We start from the raw sequence: 20,150 nt of genomic DNA on the forward strand, positions 1-20,150 counted from the left end.
AGAAGGAATGTAAGTGTCCAGCCAAAGGAAGTTTTTATCACTTATGACAGCCATCCAAGTAATAAAAAAGGGAACAAACCTTGAACATTTTCATTTAGCACTACATTACTGCAAAACAATAAATAAAATCTTCTATCGATTAACGCTGGTTAGACCAAAACAATAAGGGATTCAGTAGCATGTGAGCGAGTGAGTGCCCTTCAGATTAAATGACAATTTGGAAGTGTTTAACAACATATGGTCTCTTTCCTTTGACATATACAATTAAGAATATATCTTTTTTATATAAAAATATAAAATACCATCTGTCATAAGTACCAAGCATGATACTGCCTTTATATATCCAATTAATTCACTATACTTTCTAATGTAAATATTTCTCCTATTTTCTCCTTTTTTTCCTTCTTCTGTAACTATACTTATTTATAAAATTTCAATAAATGTATATATTAAAAAAGTCAATACTATGATTTGAAATGTAATTAGGAATAACAATGAAAGTCTGTTACACTTTGTATTTCAAAGGAGAAGAGCTAAATTTTCAAATGGGTTGAAATGACATTGCTCATTTAAGTCAGTGGGTATAGGCATAATACAAAGATGTAACTATGTTGTTTTTCTTTCTTATACATATTAACCCAGAGGAATGCTCACTTTTCATAAATATTTGTGTTTCTTTTTTCAGAAGTGCAGAGTTCCTTAAAGACACATGACTGCAGAGTGAGAACTGAAATATAATGAGTATTTCTCATTAAGGAGTTAGAATTCCAGTGAACATGAAGGAATAATAGGATTGCTCTTAAAATCATGGTACAAACCAGCAAAATATATAAAGCATTTCAGTTCACTAAATTAATTCTTTACCTCAATAATTTAATCTAAAACAAAAATCTTTGACCACATAGTTACTATAATGACTTCTGAGAACATTAAGACATGCACAAGTCTCAAAATACAGCCTCAAGACAGGAGCTAAGTTTTGTCAGGTTAAAACAGGAAAGAACGTAACAGTCTGTTTGAAGCAGGATGCAAGTTTTCTTCTGTTTGAGGCACATACATAGATAGACATACACACAGACACACATAGATTTTTTTTTTTTTACTCTTTGTTTCTGAGTAATTTGGCTGTGGGTGCAGCAATAAACTCCACTAATAGGTTTTGCATTAGTAACATGAAAAAGAAATGACTGACCCAAAATGTAAACTACATTTTAACCCTTTAGCTTTTTAAGAATCTTTTGGAAACTTTAACTCTTGTGATTCCCTCAGCCTAGTAAAGCTGAAAAGGGATGGAAGAGACCATTATAAGAATATTGCTTTTCAAAAAGGTGGCCCCTCTTAAAAAACAGAATAGTATGTATCATGGTAATTCCCTTTCTTTTGATTAATTTTATACTTCCTGATATAAAACCCTAAAACTTCCACTTCTGCTAAAGTGTCATGGGAGTGGTGACCGCATCTGTATCTGATGTTATTTCTGTATAATTTATAACATAGTGTCTTGTCACCTGCTTCCATGTAGTTAGTCTGTGAGCAGAAAATGCTGATCATCTTCTAATATTACATTCTCAGTTCTTAAAGGAGTTGTCAAACAAACCACAAGGCTCTTCATGGTCATTCATGGCAGAAACTCCATTATAGAGTCCTAATAAATTGCTTTTATAGGTTAAGTTGTTCCAATACTTCCTAAAATATTTGCAATATTTCAGTAACTAGATATCAATCAACTTTTAAAAAAAATTATTGTTTTAGCCTTAAGTTCATAAGAGGCATTGAGATTCACAACTTGATCACATACCGTCAGGAAAAGTATTTCCTTGGCCTTGTATTTTCCTCTTTTAATTTACAAAAGAGTTTTTGCTCCTCCCTTAACATGAGGATAACAGAAATTCCATTTTGCTTCTCTGTTTGCATCAGAGAAATTTGCATCATTCATCAGCATGCTTTTGCCTGACTATCTCCCAGTTGTCTTAGTTTGGCAAAACCTCTCACTCTTTCCCATTTCTGCTTCTGCTAGTTTTATGCATATGGCCACTCTCATTGCTCTTCTCTAAATCCTCCTATTTTCTGTAACACTGTTTTTGAGAGAGTACATGCACTGTTCCCATCCTTTTATTGACTCGATGACACATTCGTTGGTTCTTCTGCCACCCTATTGTCTCGTTGTTTGAGCACTAGTGACATTCGGCTGCAGCGTGACCCTGAGCTGCGGACGAAGTGACCCCACAGCATTCTCAGCACAGCAGCTTTGGCCGCTTCGGTTCAGCCCTCGCCTCTCCGAGCTCTCCGCTCTCGGAAGCTCCTCCCCGCGGGCCGCGGGGCCGGAAGCCGCCGCCGGGTGCCCTGTGAACCGGGAAGGGCTCGGTTTGAATGAGATCCGGCTGATTCACCGCGGCCCGGGCGGCTCCGGCCCAGGTGAGGGCCCGGCCCGCCGGGGCGGCCGCCCCCGCTCTGCGGTGTTCGGGGAGCCCGCGGCCTGAGTGGGGGGCGGCCCGGGCGCCGGGCGGGGACGCGGGCTGTGCTGAGGGAGCGAGACGGGGCGGGTCTGGCGAGCGGCACCGGCTCGGGGGGGTCGGCGGGGCCCGCTCGTGTTGGTGCGGGCTGCGCCCCGGGGAGGTCCGGGCGCTTCGGGGCAGCGGCGGCCCCAGGGCGGCTGCGAACGGGCGGGTGAAGGCGGCGGGAGGGGCCGGGGAGCGGCGCAGGGGGGCCCCGCTGCTGGTCTCGGCCGGGCCTCGGCGCCGCACGGGCCCCGCGGCCGGGCCGCCTCCGCCCCGGCCTGTCGTGGTTCGGCAGCGCCGAGAGCGGGGTTGCTGTGCGCTCTGGGCCGCGACACAGACGCCTCACGGGCGGCAGCGCTGCTGCTCCCGGAGCGAAGCGGTGCCGCGATCCCCGGCAGTGTTGCAGCTGGAGCCGGAGAGGGAGGGGAAGTTAGGGCAAAGCACTGGCTGGGATACGCGAAGGAGAAAGAAGCAGAATTAAGTAGAAAAGGAGCGATAAACAAAATTTAACAGCCCTGTTTCTAGGATGCAGCCGACTTAAGTATCGGATTTGGAACAACTTTATGTAATATAGTTGGATACTTGTAAACAGTTGGGCAAATCTGCGTATATGCTGGTGTCATCTCTTGCAGTTGCACTTGGTTTAGGTGTGCTGTGGAAAAACAGAAAACCACAGGGCTTGAGATTTACTTTTTAGAGAGAAGTTTTATGTAAATGTATTTGAAAGCTGTATATAACTGAAATGGTACTAGGCAAGCTGAAAAGTCTGACAGGTTTGTATTCATCTTAAAGCTTTCAGCCTGTGAGTCTGAGGTGTACTGTCTGCCTGTTTGTGACCTTAATGAAACATGGAAAAATATCTGTGTTTGAAGAAATTCAGAAACTGGCTTGCATATGAATTGCTTCTGAATCACTTTGTGTGACTTTGAGCAACTGAGTTTAGCCTGTAGCTTAATGGAAAATCACCTGTTAACACATGCCATGTCAGTGATATTCATTTGATATCTATGGTTTAGAAAATTATAAACTAGGGAACGCTTTAAAATTAGCATTAAATAACACCAACATATAAATTAGTTTGTAAGCTTTCTTGGAAGTGATTCACTCTTGACAAGCATTATGGGGTATATACTAATAGTATCTACAACTGTCTTGTAACATCTAGGATGATGGAAGAGAATGATTTAGGAAAGGACAGGTATTGAGAATACCTTGAATAATAGAGAACTGGTATGATGAGTATTTGTTGGAGTTGGTGGTGGGATGGTTCCACAATAGTTGTGTGTTGCCTTTCTGCAGATTTCAGAAAAGTCTGTTACTTTATATGTAGCATAAAATTAAGATTAATTTTGTGGGTTTCTGTGGTGATGCAACTTGTTAATGAATCTTTGCTTACCTGTAAGTTTGGTGTGAATATGCTTTAGTAGCTTTAGAGTAGTTTGTTTCAGTCTGTGTTACTTCAGTAACTCCAGCTCAGCAATGAACGTAGTAGAATTACGTTTGCTGTACTTCTAGAAGTCAGAAAGCAGAGTCTAGAACCTGCAGACCTTCTCGTCCAGTTCATGTCTGTTGAGATTCAGGTCTATGTGATCTTGAAATAGGATCTGGATTTATAGAACTGAGCACATTATAGAAGCAAAATAGTTGTGTAATTCTGGACTTGCACTGCTGAGACTACACTCATTCATGAAATTAATCTTTAGCTTTAATGAACAGGTGACTGACAGTTGGTGGTAACATCAATATTGTTTTTTTCTCTTTTCACACAGAATGTATAGGAAGATAGACTAGCCCCGCCCCCTCTCTGCCTTTTCATATGTGAAGTATCTGTTCTGGTTTGATGACTTTACCTGTTCTTTTCTTGGCAAAATGATGTTTTTCTGCAATATGTAATTTCTCAACTGATTTGCCCTTGTAGCTGTTTATCATCCCTAGTGAAGCTGAAATGGTTACAGTTGCAGCAAAAACCTTAAACCACTTTTTTAGTTGCTGTTAATAAAATTGTTGATCATCTACTATGTATAACTTCTCAACGGGAGACCTGGAAGTGCTTGTACAAAGATTATTATGTAGTCTCAGGTGGAGAAACTGAGTTTTCGAGGATGAAATGATTTGCATCAAGTCCCTCAGTGTACAAATTGTGAAGTAAATTGCTGTCACCTGAGTCAAGCCTGATACTCTCTCCACTAATACGGCAGTTTAGTAGCCAGTGTTTTCTTTTCTGTGTATGTCGAAGCTGATTTTGATAGTTGTTTTTTTACTAACTCAAAAGTTGCCAACCCAGAAGAACTGTCTTTCATTGAGGGATCGCATCATGGAGTGTTAATGCTAGATAAAAATAGTGCACTGTAGTGTGAAACTCATGTTTCTCATGCAAAGAGATACCGTAATTTAAGATCGTGTTTCAAGTTGATTTCAAAATACATGCTGAAACATGCCAAGTATAAACACAGTAGCTGTTGGTTTATACCTACATGTGTATATACATTTGTGCATAATCCTTTTATATAACTTCATCCCTATGTTACCTAAGGAAAAATGTTTTCATTATTAAGAGTCACCATTTAAGTAACTTGAAAGTACCAACGAACAACTGACTGATGAACCAGAGTTCTCCAAATGGGCAGCTCTTTCCAATTATTACAGTTACCTAGCAGTAGTATTATGAGCAAATATTAGGCATGGGTTTTAAAATTTCTGTTTTCAGGTCAGTTTTGAGATGCTCTGTGTATACTTTCACTGCATTATTAATATCCACAGACTTTTCCCTTTTGAGGCCAGGACAGTTAAAACTACAACAATGGAAGCATGGATTTTTTAAATACATGACCAATATATGACCAAGATTTTTTAGTGCAAGTGTTTCAATCATAGACATTCATAAGCAGAGAAGCTACTTAATTCATTTTTTAAAGCCACTAGTTAACATAATAATCTCAGTGATGAGTGTATGTCATCCAAATCCTGGTTGCACCAAAATACAAGTTTGTTATAATTATAACTGTCCTTTTGCATTTTCCTGATATGGAACTATTTGATACGTTTACTCACTTCCTTAAAGCCTTACTTTAAACAGAGACTGTTAACTCTTCCTTGCAGATTGAAGGAAACATTATCAAAATACCTTTGCTGACTTTGGAAGGAAAGGAGGTGAGATTTACTGTAAACTGTTTGTTTACTTTTCTGTCTTTTATTTATATGCGTGTGTATGTGTGTGCAAATGTAGGGAAAAAAACAATAGGTAAGTTGCATAATCAAAACTAGCTTTTTGCACTTTGTAGGAGGGAGAGGAAAAATTCTCAGGTATAGGTGACCGTGCTGTGTGCTTCTCGGGGGAACAGACCAAGCTCACAGAGATCTGTTTCTTTAATACCCTTGTAGTAAGTGGGGAAGGGAAAGCAAGTCGTCTGGGTGGCCAGCCTCTTAAAAGTGAATTGGGTTATAACTGAAGCCCAATTGAAGAACTGGATCCAGTTCTGCTGTAGCCTATTCTGCTGGCTGTTGTAGTCCTGGTTCATGTGATCTCTCCTTCTGCAAAGGATCATTTCCTTCTGCAAAGCTGTTAGAAGTATAGTAACTTTTCATTTGAATTGTTAGTGGAATTCCACCCCAAGCTGTCAGCACTGAGAAACTCTGATTTGTTCTTTCTCCTCTAACTTTCCAGGAAGGTGAACACATCTTTCTTTGCTCTTGTACTACTTTGAGATAAGGTTCAAAAGGGTCTCTGTTAAATTACCTCAATTACTAATAAACAAAGCAAAACAGAAAACCCCACCCAAACAAAAACTTCAAAACCAACCCCCAAACCCACATAGTCTTTGGGCAGCTTTAGCTTAAAGAATGATTTGACATAAAATGTCTTCTGGAGTCTGGATTAGTGTTAGAAGCAATCAGCTCTTCCAAGACCTCTTTTTCTGTTACACCAAGACAACTGTTTCTGGGATGCAGTGTGAATCGTCTCAGGGAAGTGAACAGGGTTAAAACCAACATTTTTGTTAGCCTATCAGTTTTACTGCAAGGCTGCACAAATGGCTGTCCTGGCAGTACTGAGAAAGCAGCATCAAGTTGGTAAGCAGCAGCAGCTTCCCCACTGCTCCTTATGTTAACACTGACATTGAAAAAAATGTCTATCAAATCATGGCCACAGATCATTTCACAGATCTGTTTTAAAACACTGCTCTACAAATGATTGAGTGGATGCAATTAGTGGGCAGTGTTCTCTGAGAGGAGGATAACATGAATTTTAATTCCTAAATTGAGTGTGAAGCAGCCTTTCTCAACCTGAATTCAGGCAAACCTAAAAGACTCTGTGACTTTTCCAGTCACACAAACTGCTCCTGCAGAAATAAACAAAACTATCTGTACCTGCAGACTGCTCTTAACCTTGGTGCTTAGGTCATCTTAGCTAGACAAGGTCTTCTAAATAGTGAAAAAGGACCATGGTTTCACTTTCTAACGCCATTTTAAACAATCGATTAGCTTTAAATTGCATAAATGGATTATTATAATACTCTTACATGTCATTTTGAGAGTCTTGGAAATTTCTTTCAGTGTTATGGATACTTGAGCAAGATGTGGCATATACCACTTCAAGAGATTATATGGTAAAAGGAAAAAGAAAACCCAGCAAACATTCTTTGGGCTATTCTTCAGTGATGCTTTGTCCTTTTGGGGGTCATCCATGTAACATTTCTTTTTACGTGGGCTACTGTTTCTGAATTTTACCGGTTTTCTCCCCTTCTTTCTATTTCCTTGTGTAGGAAAGAGACTTACTGGTGTCATCTTTACAGTCAAAAAGTGGGAGCTGCTGCCACATTTGATCTGTGATCACTCCTGCTAAGCACCAGGTTAGAAATGCATATTTGCTTTATTTGTAAAGGCTAAAGTTATCTTAATTAAGGTCTAAAAATTTTGCTTAAACTGTTTTAAGGTTTACAAAAACACTGTTTCGTAAATGGATTTTATGGCTGAAATAATATTTAGATACAGTGGATTGACAAAAATTAAAAGTAGTTTTGATTTGGTTCGCTAACCTAAATTATTCAGATATTTATACAGAGTAAACAAATACGTTTAGGTCCAAATATGCTATAACCTACTAAAACATATTCAATTACAAATAGGCAAGTAAAGTAGTGGTTACCACAACTCTAACCAGAGTCAACTCATGGAGCTAGTGAAACAATTTGCAGTGCATCTAGAGTTGTTTTTTGGAGACTTTCTGTTTGTGCCGCTGTCTTAAAAATCTGAATATCTCAGTTCAGTGATTAGTCAGTGATAGTTAGGTGGGAAATGTTGCATCTCTCCAATTGTATAAAGCAATGAGATTTTTTGGTAAGGTTTTGCTGATAAATAATCAGCTTGTTTAATGCATTAGTCTAATCCAACTTTAATATGGCAAAATATGCTTCTATAAATGATGTACTGTTCTATTGAGTTAGAAACTGGAAAAAACTGTGTAAATAAAATATTAACTAGTTAGTACTAACTATTGCTTTTCACTTGCATTAAAAGATTTATTATTCAATATCGTTTCTTGAAGTACATAGGTAATACACCTCATCAGTTTTTGGAAGTTGTGTAGTTGTAGGAACGCCCAGTTTTATGGTTATCAGTTGTAGAGACCAAGAGTTTCTTACAATCATGATGGATTAAAATAATAATTTTAGTAGTTTAAATTTACTTCTCAGTTACTCTTCAGCCCTCATTAGTGTCACAGAAGATGAATCATTGTGTGTTTCAATGGAGGAGTATCTACCACACGGGTAAAATGAAATGTAGTTGGCGTTAATTTATGGTAACATTGTGACTGTTTCATTGAAGCCATTTAACATATGCTTACATAATAGCTTTAAACAGCAATTTAACCTTTCCCAAGAAATCCTACAACTTGATTTGGAATTTGTTGTAGTTCAGGATAGAAAAGTATATGCACTGTGTGCAGCTTTTGCCTCTAATAAAGAAACTTGGTTTCAATGACTGTGAAAAAGAGGAGGATAACCATTGACCCTTTAATAAACTCCTTTTTAATTCATACAGTGCCAATAGAGCTTTAAGAAAGCACTTACTGTTAGTTGAGGCTGCAGTTGCTGGGTTCACATGTACCTACAAAATTAAGGGAGTTAATCAAATTAAACTAATAGCTTGGTAATGCATTGGACTGGGAAAGTGAAATTAGCAAATAGACCAAGTATTATTGATTCATGTATCTTTGATATTGTTATGAAATTATTAAAGTAGGAATTAAAATGCTGCTTCTTTGTGTGCTTAGAAGCTTAGATTATTTGCACCTTTAACATGAAGACTTTTATTTTTAATACACAAAGCAAATTTATTTTTCAAGTTCTTTTGCATAATTACTTTTTAAAAGAGGGCTGCTGAATTAGTATTGCTAATGTAGTCTGAAATCATGTATATAATCCTCTTATTTGTAATGTAACATCCATTTGGAGGATGAATGTATTTCAGACATCATACTTCCTTTTATCACCTAAACAGGCTTTGTTGTGTTGTATTAAATCTTGTCCAATTAAGATCATAGTTTCTGATGCTTTACTTTGTATCTTCTATTTCACGAATAAAATAAACCAGTAACATTTTCTTAATTTCTATACGCCTTGGAAATGGCTTGATTTGCTGAAGACAGCTGTTTAAAAAGTAATATTTGGGGTTTGGTTTTTTTTTCATCTCTGAGTTTTGTTGTATAAAGCTAGGAAGTTGAAAAAGACAAGAAAGCAGGATAAAGTTCTGTGAAAACTGGGACAGAACCTGTACTTAGGTATCCACAATGAAATAGTTGTTGTCGTTTCAACAATAGAAAGTGAAAAAAATGCAGAGAAAGAAACATCACTGTAATATTTTTAGCTGGGGGACCTTAACAGCTCTTATTCCTGGAGATCGCTCCTTTGAAACTTGCAAGACACAAAAACTGCGTTTTCTTTTTTTAAGTAACAAGTTGCATTGATTGGAATAATCTTGTGCTAAAGCAATGGCACATGCAACACTGGAAATGTATTAAGTGACTGTACTGTCACTAGTCTTCTAACTATATACACATTAAATGTTTACTTTACAGTATTTCTTTTAGTATAATGAGTTCATTAAAAAAAGCTTTTGATGCTAATTCAGAGATCCATAATCTGCTTAGTGTCTTTCACATGTAGTTTTGATGATAACTGACAAGCTGTAAGTTAATTAGCACAGAACTTACTAATGAGGATGCTAAAATCCTTACTTTAACATTTTTATTCATGATTTTTGAACAAATTGAAGTAAATTTGTTTTAGGAAATTTTAGGAATAAAGTTTTAGGAACTTTTTGGCTGTAGGTGCTGATCATAACCAACAAAAATCCCCCAATTAATTGAATGATAGGAAAGTTTTCAGAAGTTTGACAAGAATGCTTGTCCTCAGAACTGGGGATAACCCAAAACCAAAGCAATAAAACAAAGTCTGTTAATTAGCATGGAAGACAGCTTCTTGAATTAATATGTGGTGTTAATTAACAGGAAGTCTGATGTTGTGTTGTAATTACCACCAATATTTTTGACATACTCAGTGACTGAAGGTGAATTATATAGATAGCAATTTAGTAAACATTTCAGAGCTTGGGAACATTTTTCCTTTGTTTCTGTTTTTCTAGAAATATGGATAGACTTCTGCGGCTGGGAGGAGGTATGCCTGGGCTCGGACAGGTGAGTATATAGCTTGTCAATCTTTAATATTAATCAATTCTGGAATATTTCTTTTCTTATATTTAAAAGCAGCATCAAAAAAAAAACCCAGTTCATAGTAATGATCTTTGACTCTAGGAATTGTTTATGTGTATGCAAATCATTGTTATAGCCTGACATATTTTTTTTTTGTCAGTATGAATTCTTGTTTTGGCACTGAGTTTACATAACATTTATAAACCTTTCATTTGGTGTCTGAACATTTTAAAGTTTGAATTGAAAAGCATTGGAAACACATAAAAATTTTTAAAAAATCAATTTACCATAATACGGAATTTCAGAACATGAAGAGTGTTCTAAATGGCAGAACGTATCCACTGCTCCTTCATAAATGATGTATTTCAGTCCTTGGATCACTTTGTGATGGGGCATTATAAGATACTGAAGTATACGTAAATTTCAAGAGGTAATTTGAGCCGAATTTATCACTTGTAGGTACTTGTAGCCACCTATATGTGTGTTTTATTGTGTCTTGTTGACTGTTGTCCTCACTGCTGTAACATTACTCACAGGAAAAAAGCTTCCCTGCCAGCTGTCCTGTTTCAGTGAGAGACCTATTCACATTATATGGCTTCTCCTGCCACTGCAGCAAGTCCTAGTGCTTTTTGCCTTGGTCAAGTGGCATGGCCAGCAGTCTTCAAAAATAAAACCAAGCTGATCTTATTCCATTGTGCTGATCACTGTGGATACAGGGGAAAAAAATAATTAGGAACTTCTTTGTTTGAGGTTTGTAGGAAGAGTTATTTCCCTAAGGAACGGGCTCCGGTGTTATTTTCTTTGAGGTCTTGGCTGGCTGCAGTAGCCGGCCTTTCTCTGCCTTCCTCATCTGCCTCCAGGGCTCTGTTTTAAATCAAGAATTCAGACTCTTGTTCTTCTGGAGAAATCAGTTCTGTGTGTCTTGGACTTCAGGATGTGTGTGCCAGGTTGCTTCTGGGATGACTGAAATTGCTAAACCCAGAGCTTCTTTGTGTGTAGAGCCTTTGTGTCCAGTATAACTACAAAGAGGGTTTAATACTGAAGCATTTGGTGAAATATTCTAAGCTGATTTACAAACTCTAGGTGTTTTGCCAAATAAACTGTAACTTTTGGTGCATAATTTTTTTTCCTTTTTATAGCTAAAATTCTATTCACGCTCTCTTAGTGAATCTTCAAGCCGCCCTCAGTTATTTTTAGTTTAATTTTCTTAAACAGTTATTTCTCTTGTTCCTCTGAGCTGCCAGCCTGCTTCATGACTCTTCATTTTTTTAACATCTGTGCAGTCTAATCTCTCAAGCTTTCACTTCTTAGTCCTCTCTGAACTTGACGCATATCAAAGCTGTTTTTCAAATTTACAGTTAACTCTCTACTGTTTTCTGAATTTTTCATCTTATCTTAAAGTTTGCTAGAAAATTGTGGCAGACAATAGAATATAACATCCAGAAGAAGCTTTGAACTCCTCTGGTAGCTTTGGCCTGCAAAGCTGCTCTTAAATGAGTTGATGAGTATGTGTTGGATTAAAAAAAAAAAGGCAGAAAACTGAACTGCTCTTTATACAAGTTGCTACTTGCACTGGATGTCTTGACTACTTTTATAGTCTTTTGGTTTATTGAATCAGTAGGAAAGCTTTAAAAAAAAATATTTTTATGTCCTTAAAGTATTGTGTTTCAATGGACCTTCAAAGGTTACTTCTGTTCTGAGTATCAATTGATTAGTAATTGAGATTGAGATAGTCCAGAGAGAATCAGGTGTCTTTGAATTAGAAGAGAGAAGGCGGATACTTCTTGAATAAACTTTGTAGTGCTAGAAAGTAAACAGTTATCACTATTTGTTTTCACTAAAGTGTTTTAAACGAGTGTACAAAGGTTTTTGTTTTTCTTATTACTGTGTCACAGTTGTTCTGAGCTCTTGCTTTAAAGGTTGAACATAGTAAAAACATCTGAGTGAGTCATTCTTGCTGGCATAAGAATCATCTGTGTGTATAGTCTGGTAGAAGAAGAGGCATTTTCAAAGTAGTTTTATCACATAATTTGGGCATTATTTTTTGCTTGTAGCTAGGGGTCTGCTTAGCAAGAGGACTGCATCACATAAGGTATGCTGTCAGTCCGTTTGATTTCTCTGTAACTGATGTTAAAGTAACAGCAGATGCTTGGTCAGCACAGTTCTTTCTTGGTCTCTGCCAAGGCATTCTTTCTCATTGACTTGCTTTAGCTTCTTCAGCAGTACTTTCTCAGCTCTTTCACCTTGGTAAAAGTGCCTCTTCTGATTATTATATTGTTTAGAGTTTTTTGGGTTTTTTTCTTCATTTCCAAACTCAAATATACTGTCCCAAATGCTCTTTGAATTAGTGTTTTTGCAATATTCTATTCAAATTTTTTTGTGTACTGTATTCTACTCTAGAACTACTTTCACTGCACTTGTGTTTCTCTTTTCTTACTACTTGCTCCTTCAGGATGCTACTGAGTGGCTGATTGGCCTTCACTTATCCAGAGGTGGTCAGTTCTAAGTTGCATCTGCCCTAAGCCTGTCATCATATGGTTGATAAACAAACCTTTAAGGAAGTAATCTTCAAGTGATATTTCAACAATAAGCTTTCCCTCCAGTGACTTGTGGCTTAGAAATCTTGAGCCATGTCTTCTCTTTTAGTCATAGATGGACAAAGGACTGTCTTTGTGGGGCAGCAGGTGGACAAGAGAGGAAGGGGGAAGAGAACCTTATAGCTTTTGGCATTACATAAGCCATTCATAGTATTTTCTGACAGTGCACTTGGTCATTAACTATGTGTTCTTTTTATGGGAAGGTACCTGTATTTAGTTTTGAACTTGATGCCAAAAATATGACCTTCTTTGGAACACTTTCTTATGCAGAAATTGTTTGTCTTACATGGCTGGTGTTGTACACCTGGGAAATAACCTCTTATTGTCTTGAATTTCTGCTCTTGTGGTAAATGCATAAGATGAACCAATCATGGAAGCTTTTTCAAAAAGATGTAGGGAAACTGTAAAAGATTGAAAGTGTTGTGATGTCCCAAAGAAAATGCTTATTACTTTCACTTCCCCCCCTATAGTTAATGGAAATTAAGATTTTGGCAATGCCCTTGTTTTTCTTTGCTTGTATGGTCGTCTCTCTTTCTTCTCCTTCCCTTTATCATGTTGAGGGTTTTTCTAGTTATCTTCTTTTCCTGATTCATTTCCATCTCTCCCTGTTCTTCCCCCTGGAATACTGCCTACCACAGAATTTCACTAGTGATTTAGTACTTTACTTTGCATTGTACATTTGCTGCAGACAAATTAACAGGCTTTGTGGGGTACGTAAAAGCATTCTACTTATGTAGCAGGCAGGAATTTGGAGCAATACTCCTCTTCATTTTGTATGCTGAACTATTGTTTGCTAGTGAAATCAGTTCCACATATGCCTCTATTAGGCAATCCTACTGAGTATTGTTAAAGGGTGTGAGCAAATTAAGTGTATTTTTAGCCGAGCTTTCTCTCCCCAACACTTTCAGAACAACAGTCCAAGCAATACAAGTTCTTGTCCGTGCTAGCACATGTTGAATCCAGATGTGATAGGAAGCAGTGAAACAATGACACTTCTTAAGAATGCTGTTGAAGTAATTTTTCATTACTTGATGGATTTTTGAAAATATTTATTTACACTGTTCTGTTCATGCAGACAACTGTTCTAGTACAATAGATGAAAAATAAAACTCGTTCTGTATTTTTGAATTAACATATTTGATGACAGAGGGGAAGGGAAAAAGTCCAAATGGGAAGGGAGGGGGAGACAGAGAACTGACCTGTATCTTGTAAGGAGTGTTTACACCTTGAGTTGGAATATAGAAAATAGAAGTGCAGATAGCTATTTTATTTGAATCATGGACTTGCCAATTAGCCATCAAGTGCTTCCATCTGTGAAATAGTTGATCAGATGGGTTAGCTGGGATGTTTCCAGATTAGGGCATTGTAAATGGCACTTGAAAACTGTCACTTTGATTATGAGGTTTCAAGCATTGCACTGTTTGATGCTGTGGAACCTTTTTCCCCTTGTATGATCATGAGTTTTTTAGAACATGCTTATCCTATTTAGTAAATCTGTGGCACCATAGGAACTTGAGAGACCTGCTGCTAATCTAAAGTTCTGTTTCATCTGCTGATCTAGGCAGGATGGTTATTAAAGAAGAACACAGTGCACTCTTCTGCAGGACTTCTGCATAGGAGTTGGTGCTCTGGCAGGCAGAGAAGGGTCAGGCTCAGTGTAGATCATTCCCAATTAAGAATTACATGCAAGTTTCCTTGGATTACTTCGTTAAGATGATGTGTCTCTTGAAGTACATGACTTGTTCTTGCATCTTACATCTTCCATATGTAAACAAAAAACCCACCAACAATAAAAAAACTCAAACCCAAAACAAACCCAGACACCTCCATCCCTCCTCTCCAAAAAAAATCCACACCAAAAACTCAACCAGGAAAAAAAGCATACATCTTATTGAAGATTGTTTTGGTTTATTGATTCTTGAAACAGGTTGTATGTTAATTTGAAGGATGCAAATGTGTTGTCTTTAATGAAGTGCTTTTTTCCTTGAAAAGCTGTAGAGTGTTCTTGTATCTCCGTATCTCTTGCACCTCTACTACTTTCTCCTTTCTGTGTCTCTTTCTTTGTGTGGTTTGAATTGTGGTGATGCACTATTGTCTGCTTCTCACATGTATTTGATGCTTCAGATACGCCTTTTGACACTACTCTGCCAGGGTAATAAATCTGAATTAGAGCTCTTAAAATTGTGCATCATTTCTGTGCCATTGCTTCTGAGACATTTTCCAGCGAAGTTCTCAAGTATGAAGGATGTTACTATTTCTGGAATTCCAATGTAACTCCCAGTAGGTGAGATGGTGTACAATTTAGGCAGTTTATTCCAGTTCTACTTTTTTTCCCTGGAAGCTATCAACCCATTTAAAGAATAAAAGAATGTTATCAGTGACTGACATTTTTCATCCATTAAAAACATCCAACATCAACTTCCATAAGAAATTAAGAAGACTTAATCGATTGCCTACCTTATCTTCTGTAGAAAGTCTTAGCATCAGTTTATATATCCAAAATATATGATTTTGTTTTAAGGAGATAATAACCACCTTAGATATAGTAAATATGCTGTTTTTCTTTCATAGTCTGGGATGAGTATTTTACTGCATTGATTAGTGTTTTAGTGAAGGGCTGTGCAGTGAAAGCTTCATAGGAAATTTAGGGTACAGGTGTGGCCTGTTTACAGGTTCTGCTTACACTGAAGGCAATAACTCCATGGGTCGAGTTAGGCTTATTTGAAAGTTGTTGGGGACTGCTAAAGGCAGAGTATATTTTGCCTACCTTTGAGCAGAGTTGATTCATTGTAATGTGGTCTATATCCTAAAGGGCTCATGGGAGAGGGAGATAGAAATATGATAGAATTGGTTTAGGAGCAGTCATATCATTGTACTTAAACTCGGTGTATTTTGTGTTATAAAGGCTGTCTTCCAGTAAGATGGCTGCACTACATTCGCACCTCACATTTTAATCACAAACAAACATAAAACTAAAAAAGCTAGTGGGTTGCATCTGAGCATTATCAGTTTCCTCTGATCTACTGTTTTACTCTAGATACCATTTTTAGCTGCCTCCTCTTGCCCTCAGATCTTCAACTTCCATATTTCTAATAATTAGGCAATTAGCTTCTCTCTCTCCTCGATTTAATTGCCAGTGTAGTTCAACTGACTTTCCCCAGAAGAGGCAAAGGAGCTTGGACAAGGAAATGAGTGTAGCCATAATGAGAAAGAACACGAGGAAAAAAAGACTAAACAAGAAGAGACATCCTTGTGCCTTTTGCATTACACCTATTCATTTGTAATATTCGTTTCTGTAAGCTGCCTTACAGTGATTGATTTAATTTCTTTCTCTTAGAAGTTGTATCTTCTTTCTGAAATCCCATGCTAAGTTGCAATACTACTGTCCAGCACCTTTGAACAAGGTTTGCTTCCTGCCATGTAGAAGAGTCATCTTTAGGCTTTCCCTGGAAGTTTGAAGTGTTCTTGTGTTAACAGTGGTGTGGTTTTGGGCAGGGTTGGTTGACTGTTTTTCAAGTGCTGCAACCAACCTTCCTACATATTGCTACTGAATCTCCAGCTCACCTGCTCATATACACAGGACCAGCTCTTCACAACAGAGAACCTGTAAGCATATGGAACCCAGTGCGTTTTTCTACATATTGAGTAAACTGCTTTGCTGTTCAAAGTGTACTTCAGGGTGATCTCAGGTAACACCTGCTGATGGGTACTTGCTTTCTGTGTCTAGAATAAGGTAATTAAAAATCTGTGTTAGACACTTCTGGAGGTAGACAAAAATCTACAAATGCTGACTCGTCATGTGCATTGAGGCTCAGTTCTAAATCCCACTACCTTCTGTAATGCTGATAGGAATAGATAACAGATTAGTCCTGGTTTTGTTCTGGAGTGAAACTGAGCTCTGGATTTTCTTTTTATTTCCAGTAGACTGAGGTTGTGAAAAATAGTAGTTCTTTTCAAAAGGATGGTACAGTGTTACTGAGGATTTTTTGTGTCCCTGATCTTATGGCTTTTTGCTAATCATAACGTTATCGTACAATCACAGAATGGTTTGGGTTGGAAGGGACCTTTAAAGGTCATCTAGTCCAAATTGTGCTTGTGCTTGATAATAAGGGATATTAACTGCAGTGATGCAGCATACCTTCCCTTGCTGTGATATGTGTCTCAATGAATTTGTAGCTTATGTGGGCTAAAGACAGAGGAAACACTGAACCTGGAAAGATCACACTTAAGTGGCCATTTCTTGCACCAATTGTGTTGGGAAAATTGCAGAAGGTCTGACTACTGCAAATTGCATCAAGGTGATATATGTAAATAATTTTATATCGTGAATACATGTTAATACTGGGTAATAAATATTTATTTCTAATAAAAATTAGACTAAATAGAATGTATGTAAAGTACATTGTAGTGAAATTAAACTTAACGGACCTCAAAATAACCTCAATTAACATCATTTGATGCCAAATCTGGTAAATATTTTTTTTCTTAGTAAGTTCTAAGCCTCTGTCTTTGACAATATTTTCAAAAGGTAGTGCTGGAAAACAGACGTACGTGCTTTTTTGTAGAAGACCTTTTAAAATTTTGACAATTTTTGGCAATTAGATGAGCGAAACACGTTACATTCTATGAGCACGTGGGAAATCCTGCATATGCTCGCACTGGTGAATTACTATACCTCTTCCATTAAACTATTAGTAGTGCAGTAGAGACTACTAATAGATGGATAGGATAGAAACATAAGCTAAACTTTCATGACTTCCTTCTGTTAACTGAAATTCTGGCCAGGTTCTTCTAGTGTCCCAGTAAACTGGAAACTATTTATGTTTGAAGTTCTGCTTAATTAAAAGCAATCAAATAATAAAAACAAACAAAAACACCACAAAAAACTCCAACAACAACAACAACAAAAACACAACCAAAAAACAACCCAAAAACCACCACACACACACACACACACAAAAGAAAACCTCAAAACCCCACAGAAGCTAAAACTGCAAACAAGCAGAAAAGCTAAGCAGTAACGTCTTGGCTCTGCACCAAAGAGGTGTTGGCAAACTTATGATCCCAACCCGTTAAACCAACTGCTCAAAGCTATACAAAGTTCTGTGTTCTGTAATTTTGGTTTTTGAAGATACAGGGAGATTGGAAATGTTACATATTTCAAGTCCATCTATATTGCTGTTTATGGAGTTCTGTTGTAAATGTGAACCTGGATAAACTTTTTTTAGGAGAGAGAAATTCGTAAAACATACTGATACAGTTTTTATCTGGCCTGTTAAGATGGTTTTTTTTTCAGAGGTTTTCAGTTTAAAGTAACAGTTGATGCCACAGTACTTCCCTAGTATCCTTACTCCATTTTGGAGTCTATGAGACTAAACATGTTACTACAATTTTTATTTCATCTGACATATGGTGTAAGAAGACAATGTGATCCTTTGAGAAATCTAGGCTGTTTGTTGAGGCTTATGGTATTTTGTGGTCTGTTATGTATGCTTGATTATAATTGGTATAAAAATGGACCTAAACATACAAACTGTTTGGGCATAATGCTAGTTTCAAAGTCTAATCCTGTTGATGTGGATATAACTTCAAAGTTGCGTGTGTACTAGCTTGAAAATAGCAATAAAATTTCAAATTACTACTAATTAGTGTGTGATTCACAGTGCAAAGCAATGTATTTTTCCTTTTTTTATAAAGTCTCTGATTTTTTAATTTTTTTATGACCTCAGTAATTTTTGTCTGTCATGACTGATCATGTTAACTTCCTGTACTGCAGAAAATGCAATATGTGGCTTCTAGTGCTTGTCATGGCAAAGTTGCTAGAACCATTGAGATCCAGGAGGATGGTTTACTCCCTTTGCTGCTTCTACTGATGGAACAGGAGTTGGTAATTTCTATAAGTGTATTGTCTCAGTACAGGAAAAAATTATTCCACAATCCAAATTCTGTTTAGATTTTTAGGCTTAGCAATGTGTAAAAAGCACTATGCTGATCTTAGACATCTTTTATTAAAATTTATATCAATATATAACCAGGTTGTACCACTTAGTGACAAAGGGCAAGTAGAGAAGAGCAGTGGTACTCTGGTGAACTTCTGAGGTCTTATTATCACTAATACCTCTGCACTCATGCTCATGCTTCTGTCCTCTCTGCAGGTAGCATTCTGGAATGGTTTTTTTTCCCTCATACCAAACTATACACACACAGTTGAATTTACCTCCATAAAATTGTAGTTTTAAGCTTTCTTTGTGTTCTGATCCTTCCATGCATCCTTTAATGTGATAAATTACTATTTTACAATGATTGTCATTGCATTAATACCTCAGTTGCCTTTATCCTCCTTACCTACATAATAAAATGTCATCTTTACCTGAAACACTTGTTCTGGAGGAGGTAGAGAAGGGAAATGAAGAAAAAGTGTGGGGTGAATGCTTATTTAAATTCAAAAGTAATGCAAGGGGGTTTTTTTCTTGTTTGTTTTTTTTTTAGTTAATCTTTCTCAATTGTATTTGGATATAACAGCTGAAAATACGTATTGAAAGGGTTAAGTCGGCATGAAAGAATTCATTTCCACTTTAATGACCTAGCCTTGCTGGGTTAGGACGATGGGGAACATGATTCTGACTTGTACTCCTATTGCCAATTAACACCTCCTATAACAGGTTGCCTCAGCTAGTCATTGAAGCAGAGGCAGTAGAAATAGTTTACATGCAGCTTGTTTTTCACACTAGTTGTTTAATACTCACAAAATTAAAGTATTAAAAGGTTCTTTTTTACCTTACTGGGAAAGAAAGAAAACACTATAGCAGTCGTAGTTTGCTTGTGTGTCCTATGTTCATGTTTAAATTGTTCCAATTGCAAAAATAAATTGGGAAAAAAGTAGTAAAGATTGTGGCAGTTCTTATATCTTACGCAGTAATATGGTTTTTGGTGCATTAAAGCTAAGATGTGCTCTATGGTACTTTAGTTCGCTGCCTTTGGATTTTTATTACAGTTGCCCCTGCAAAACTGAGTTTCTTTGAAACAGCAGTGATGTATTTCAAAATCATCTTTTGTGCTGTTAGCATGACACCAGAGCAGTGTTTAAGATCCATTTAAACAATGGAAAGTGTATCAATTTGTGGACTATTTCTCAGTTGCTTGTGTAATTAATCAAGTCCACCTTCTATACCTATTTGAATAAATGTAAAATAGTACAAATAAAGAGCAGTGCTCTAAAGTGACACTTTAGTTCACATTTAATAATAAAATTGGCTAAATAATTGATATCGGTTCACACTAAGAGAAAGGTGAAGTAATATACCTAAAAGTGTTAACAAATTTGCTAAAAGGCCTGAGTAGATAACA

The 20,150-nt window shown here is 37.2% G+C and overlaps 1 protein-coding gene across 2 annotated transcripts in view; it reads left to right on the top strand.

The window, feature by feature from the left end:
- Positions 1-2,329: 2,329 nt before the first annotated feature.
- PSMD14 (proteasome 26S subunit, non-ATPase 14) overlaps positions 2,330-20,150 on the top strand; it is a 46,675-nt gene continuing 28,854 nt past the window's right edge. Inside the window, exons 1-4 of one of the 2 annotated variants that reach the window (XM_027734168.2) lie at positions 2,330-2,415; positions 5,598-5,648; positions 7,259-7,345; positions 10,140-10,191. In XM_027734168.2, the coding sequence (XP_027589969.1) occupies positions 10,144-10,191 (48 nt within the window). In that variant the 5' untranslated portion in view covers positions 2,330-2,415; positions 5,598-5,648; positions 7,259-7,345; positions 10,140-10,143. Of the gene's footprint in view, positions 2,416-2,742; positions 3,272-5,597; positions 5,649-7,258; positions 7,346-10,139; positions 10,192-20,150 lie in introns of those variants that run through there. The other variant, XM_039382072.1, reaches the window with a different exon arrangement.

This window comes from Pipra filicauda, unplaced genomic scaffold (assembly GCF_003945595.2).
Source record: "Pipra filicauda isolate LSUMZ 115617 unplaced genomic scaffold, ASM394559v2 scaffold253_size2546935_pilon, whole genome shotgun sequence".
Lineage (NCBI taxonomy): Eukaryota > Metazoa > Chordata > Aves > Passeriformes > Pipridae > Pipra > Pipra filicauda.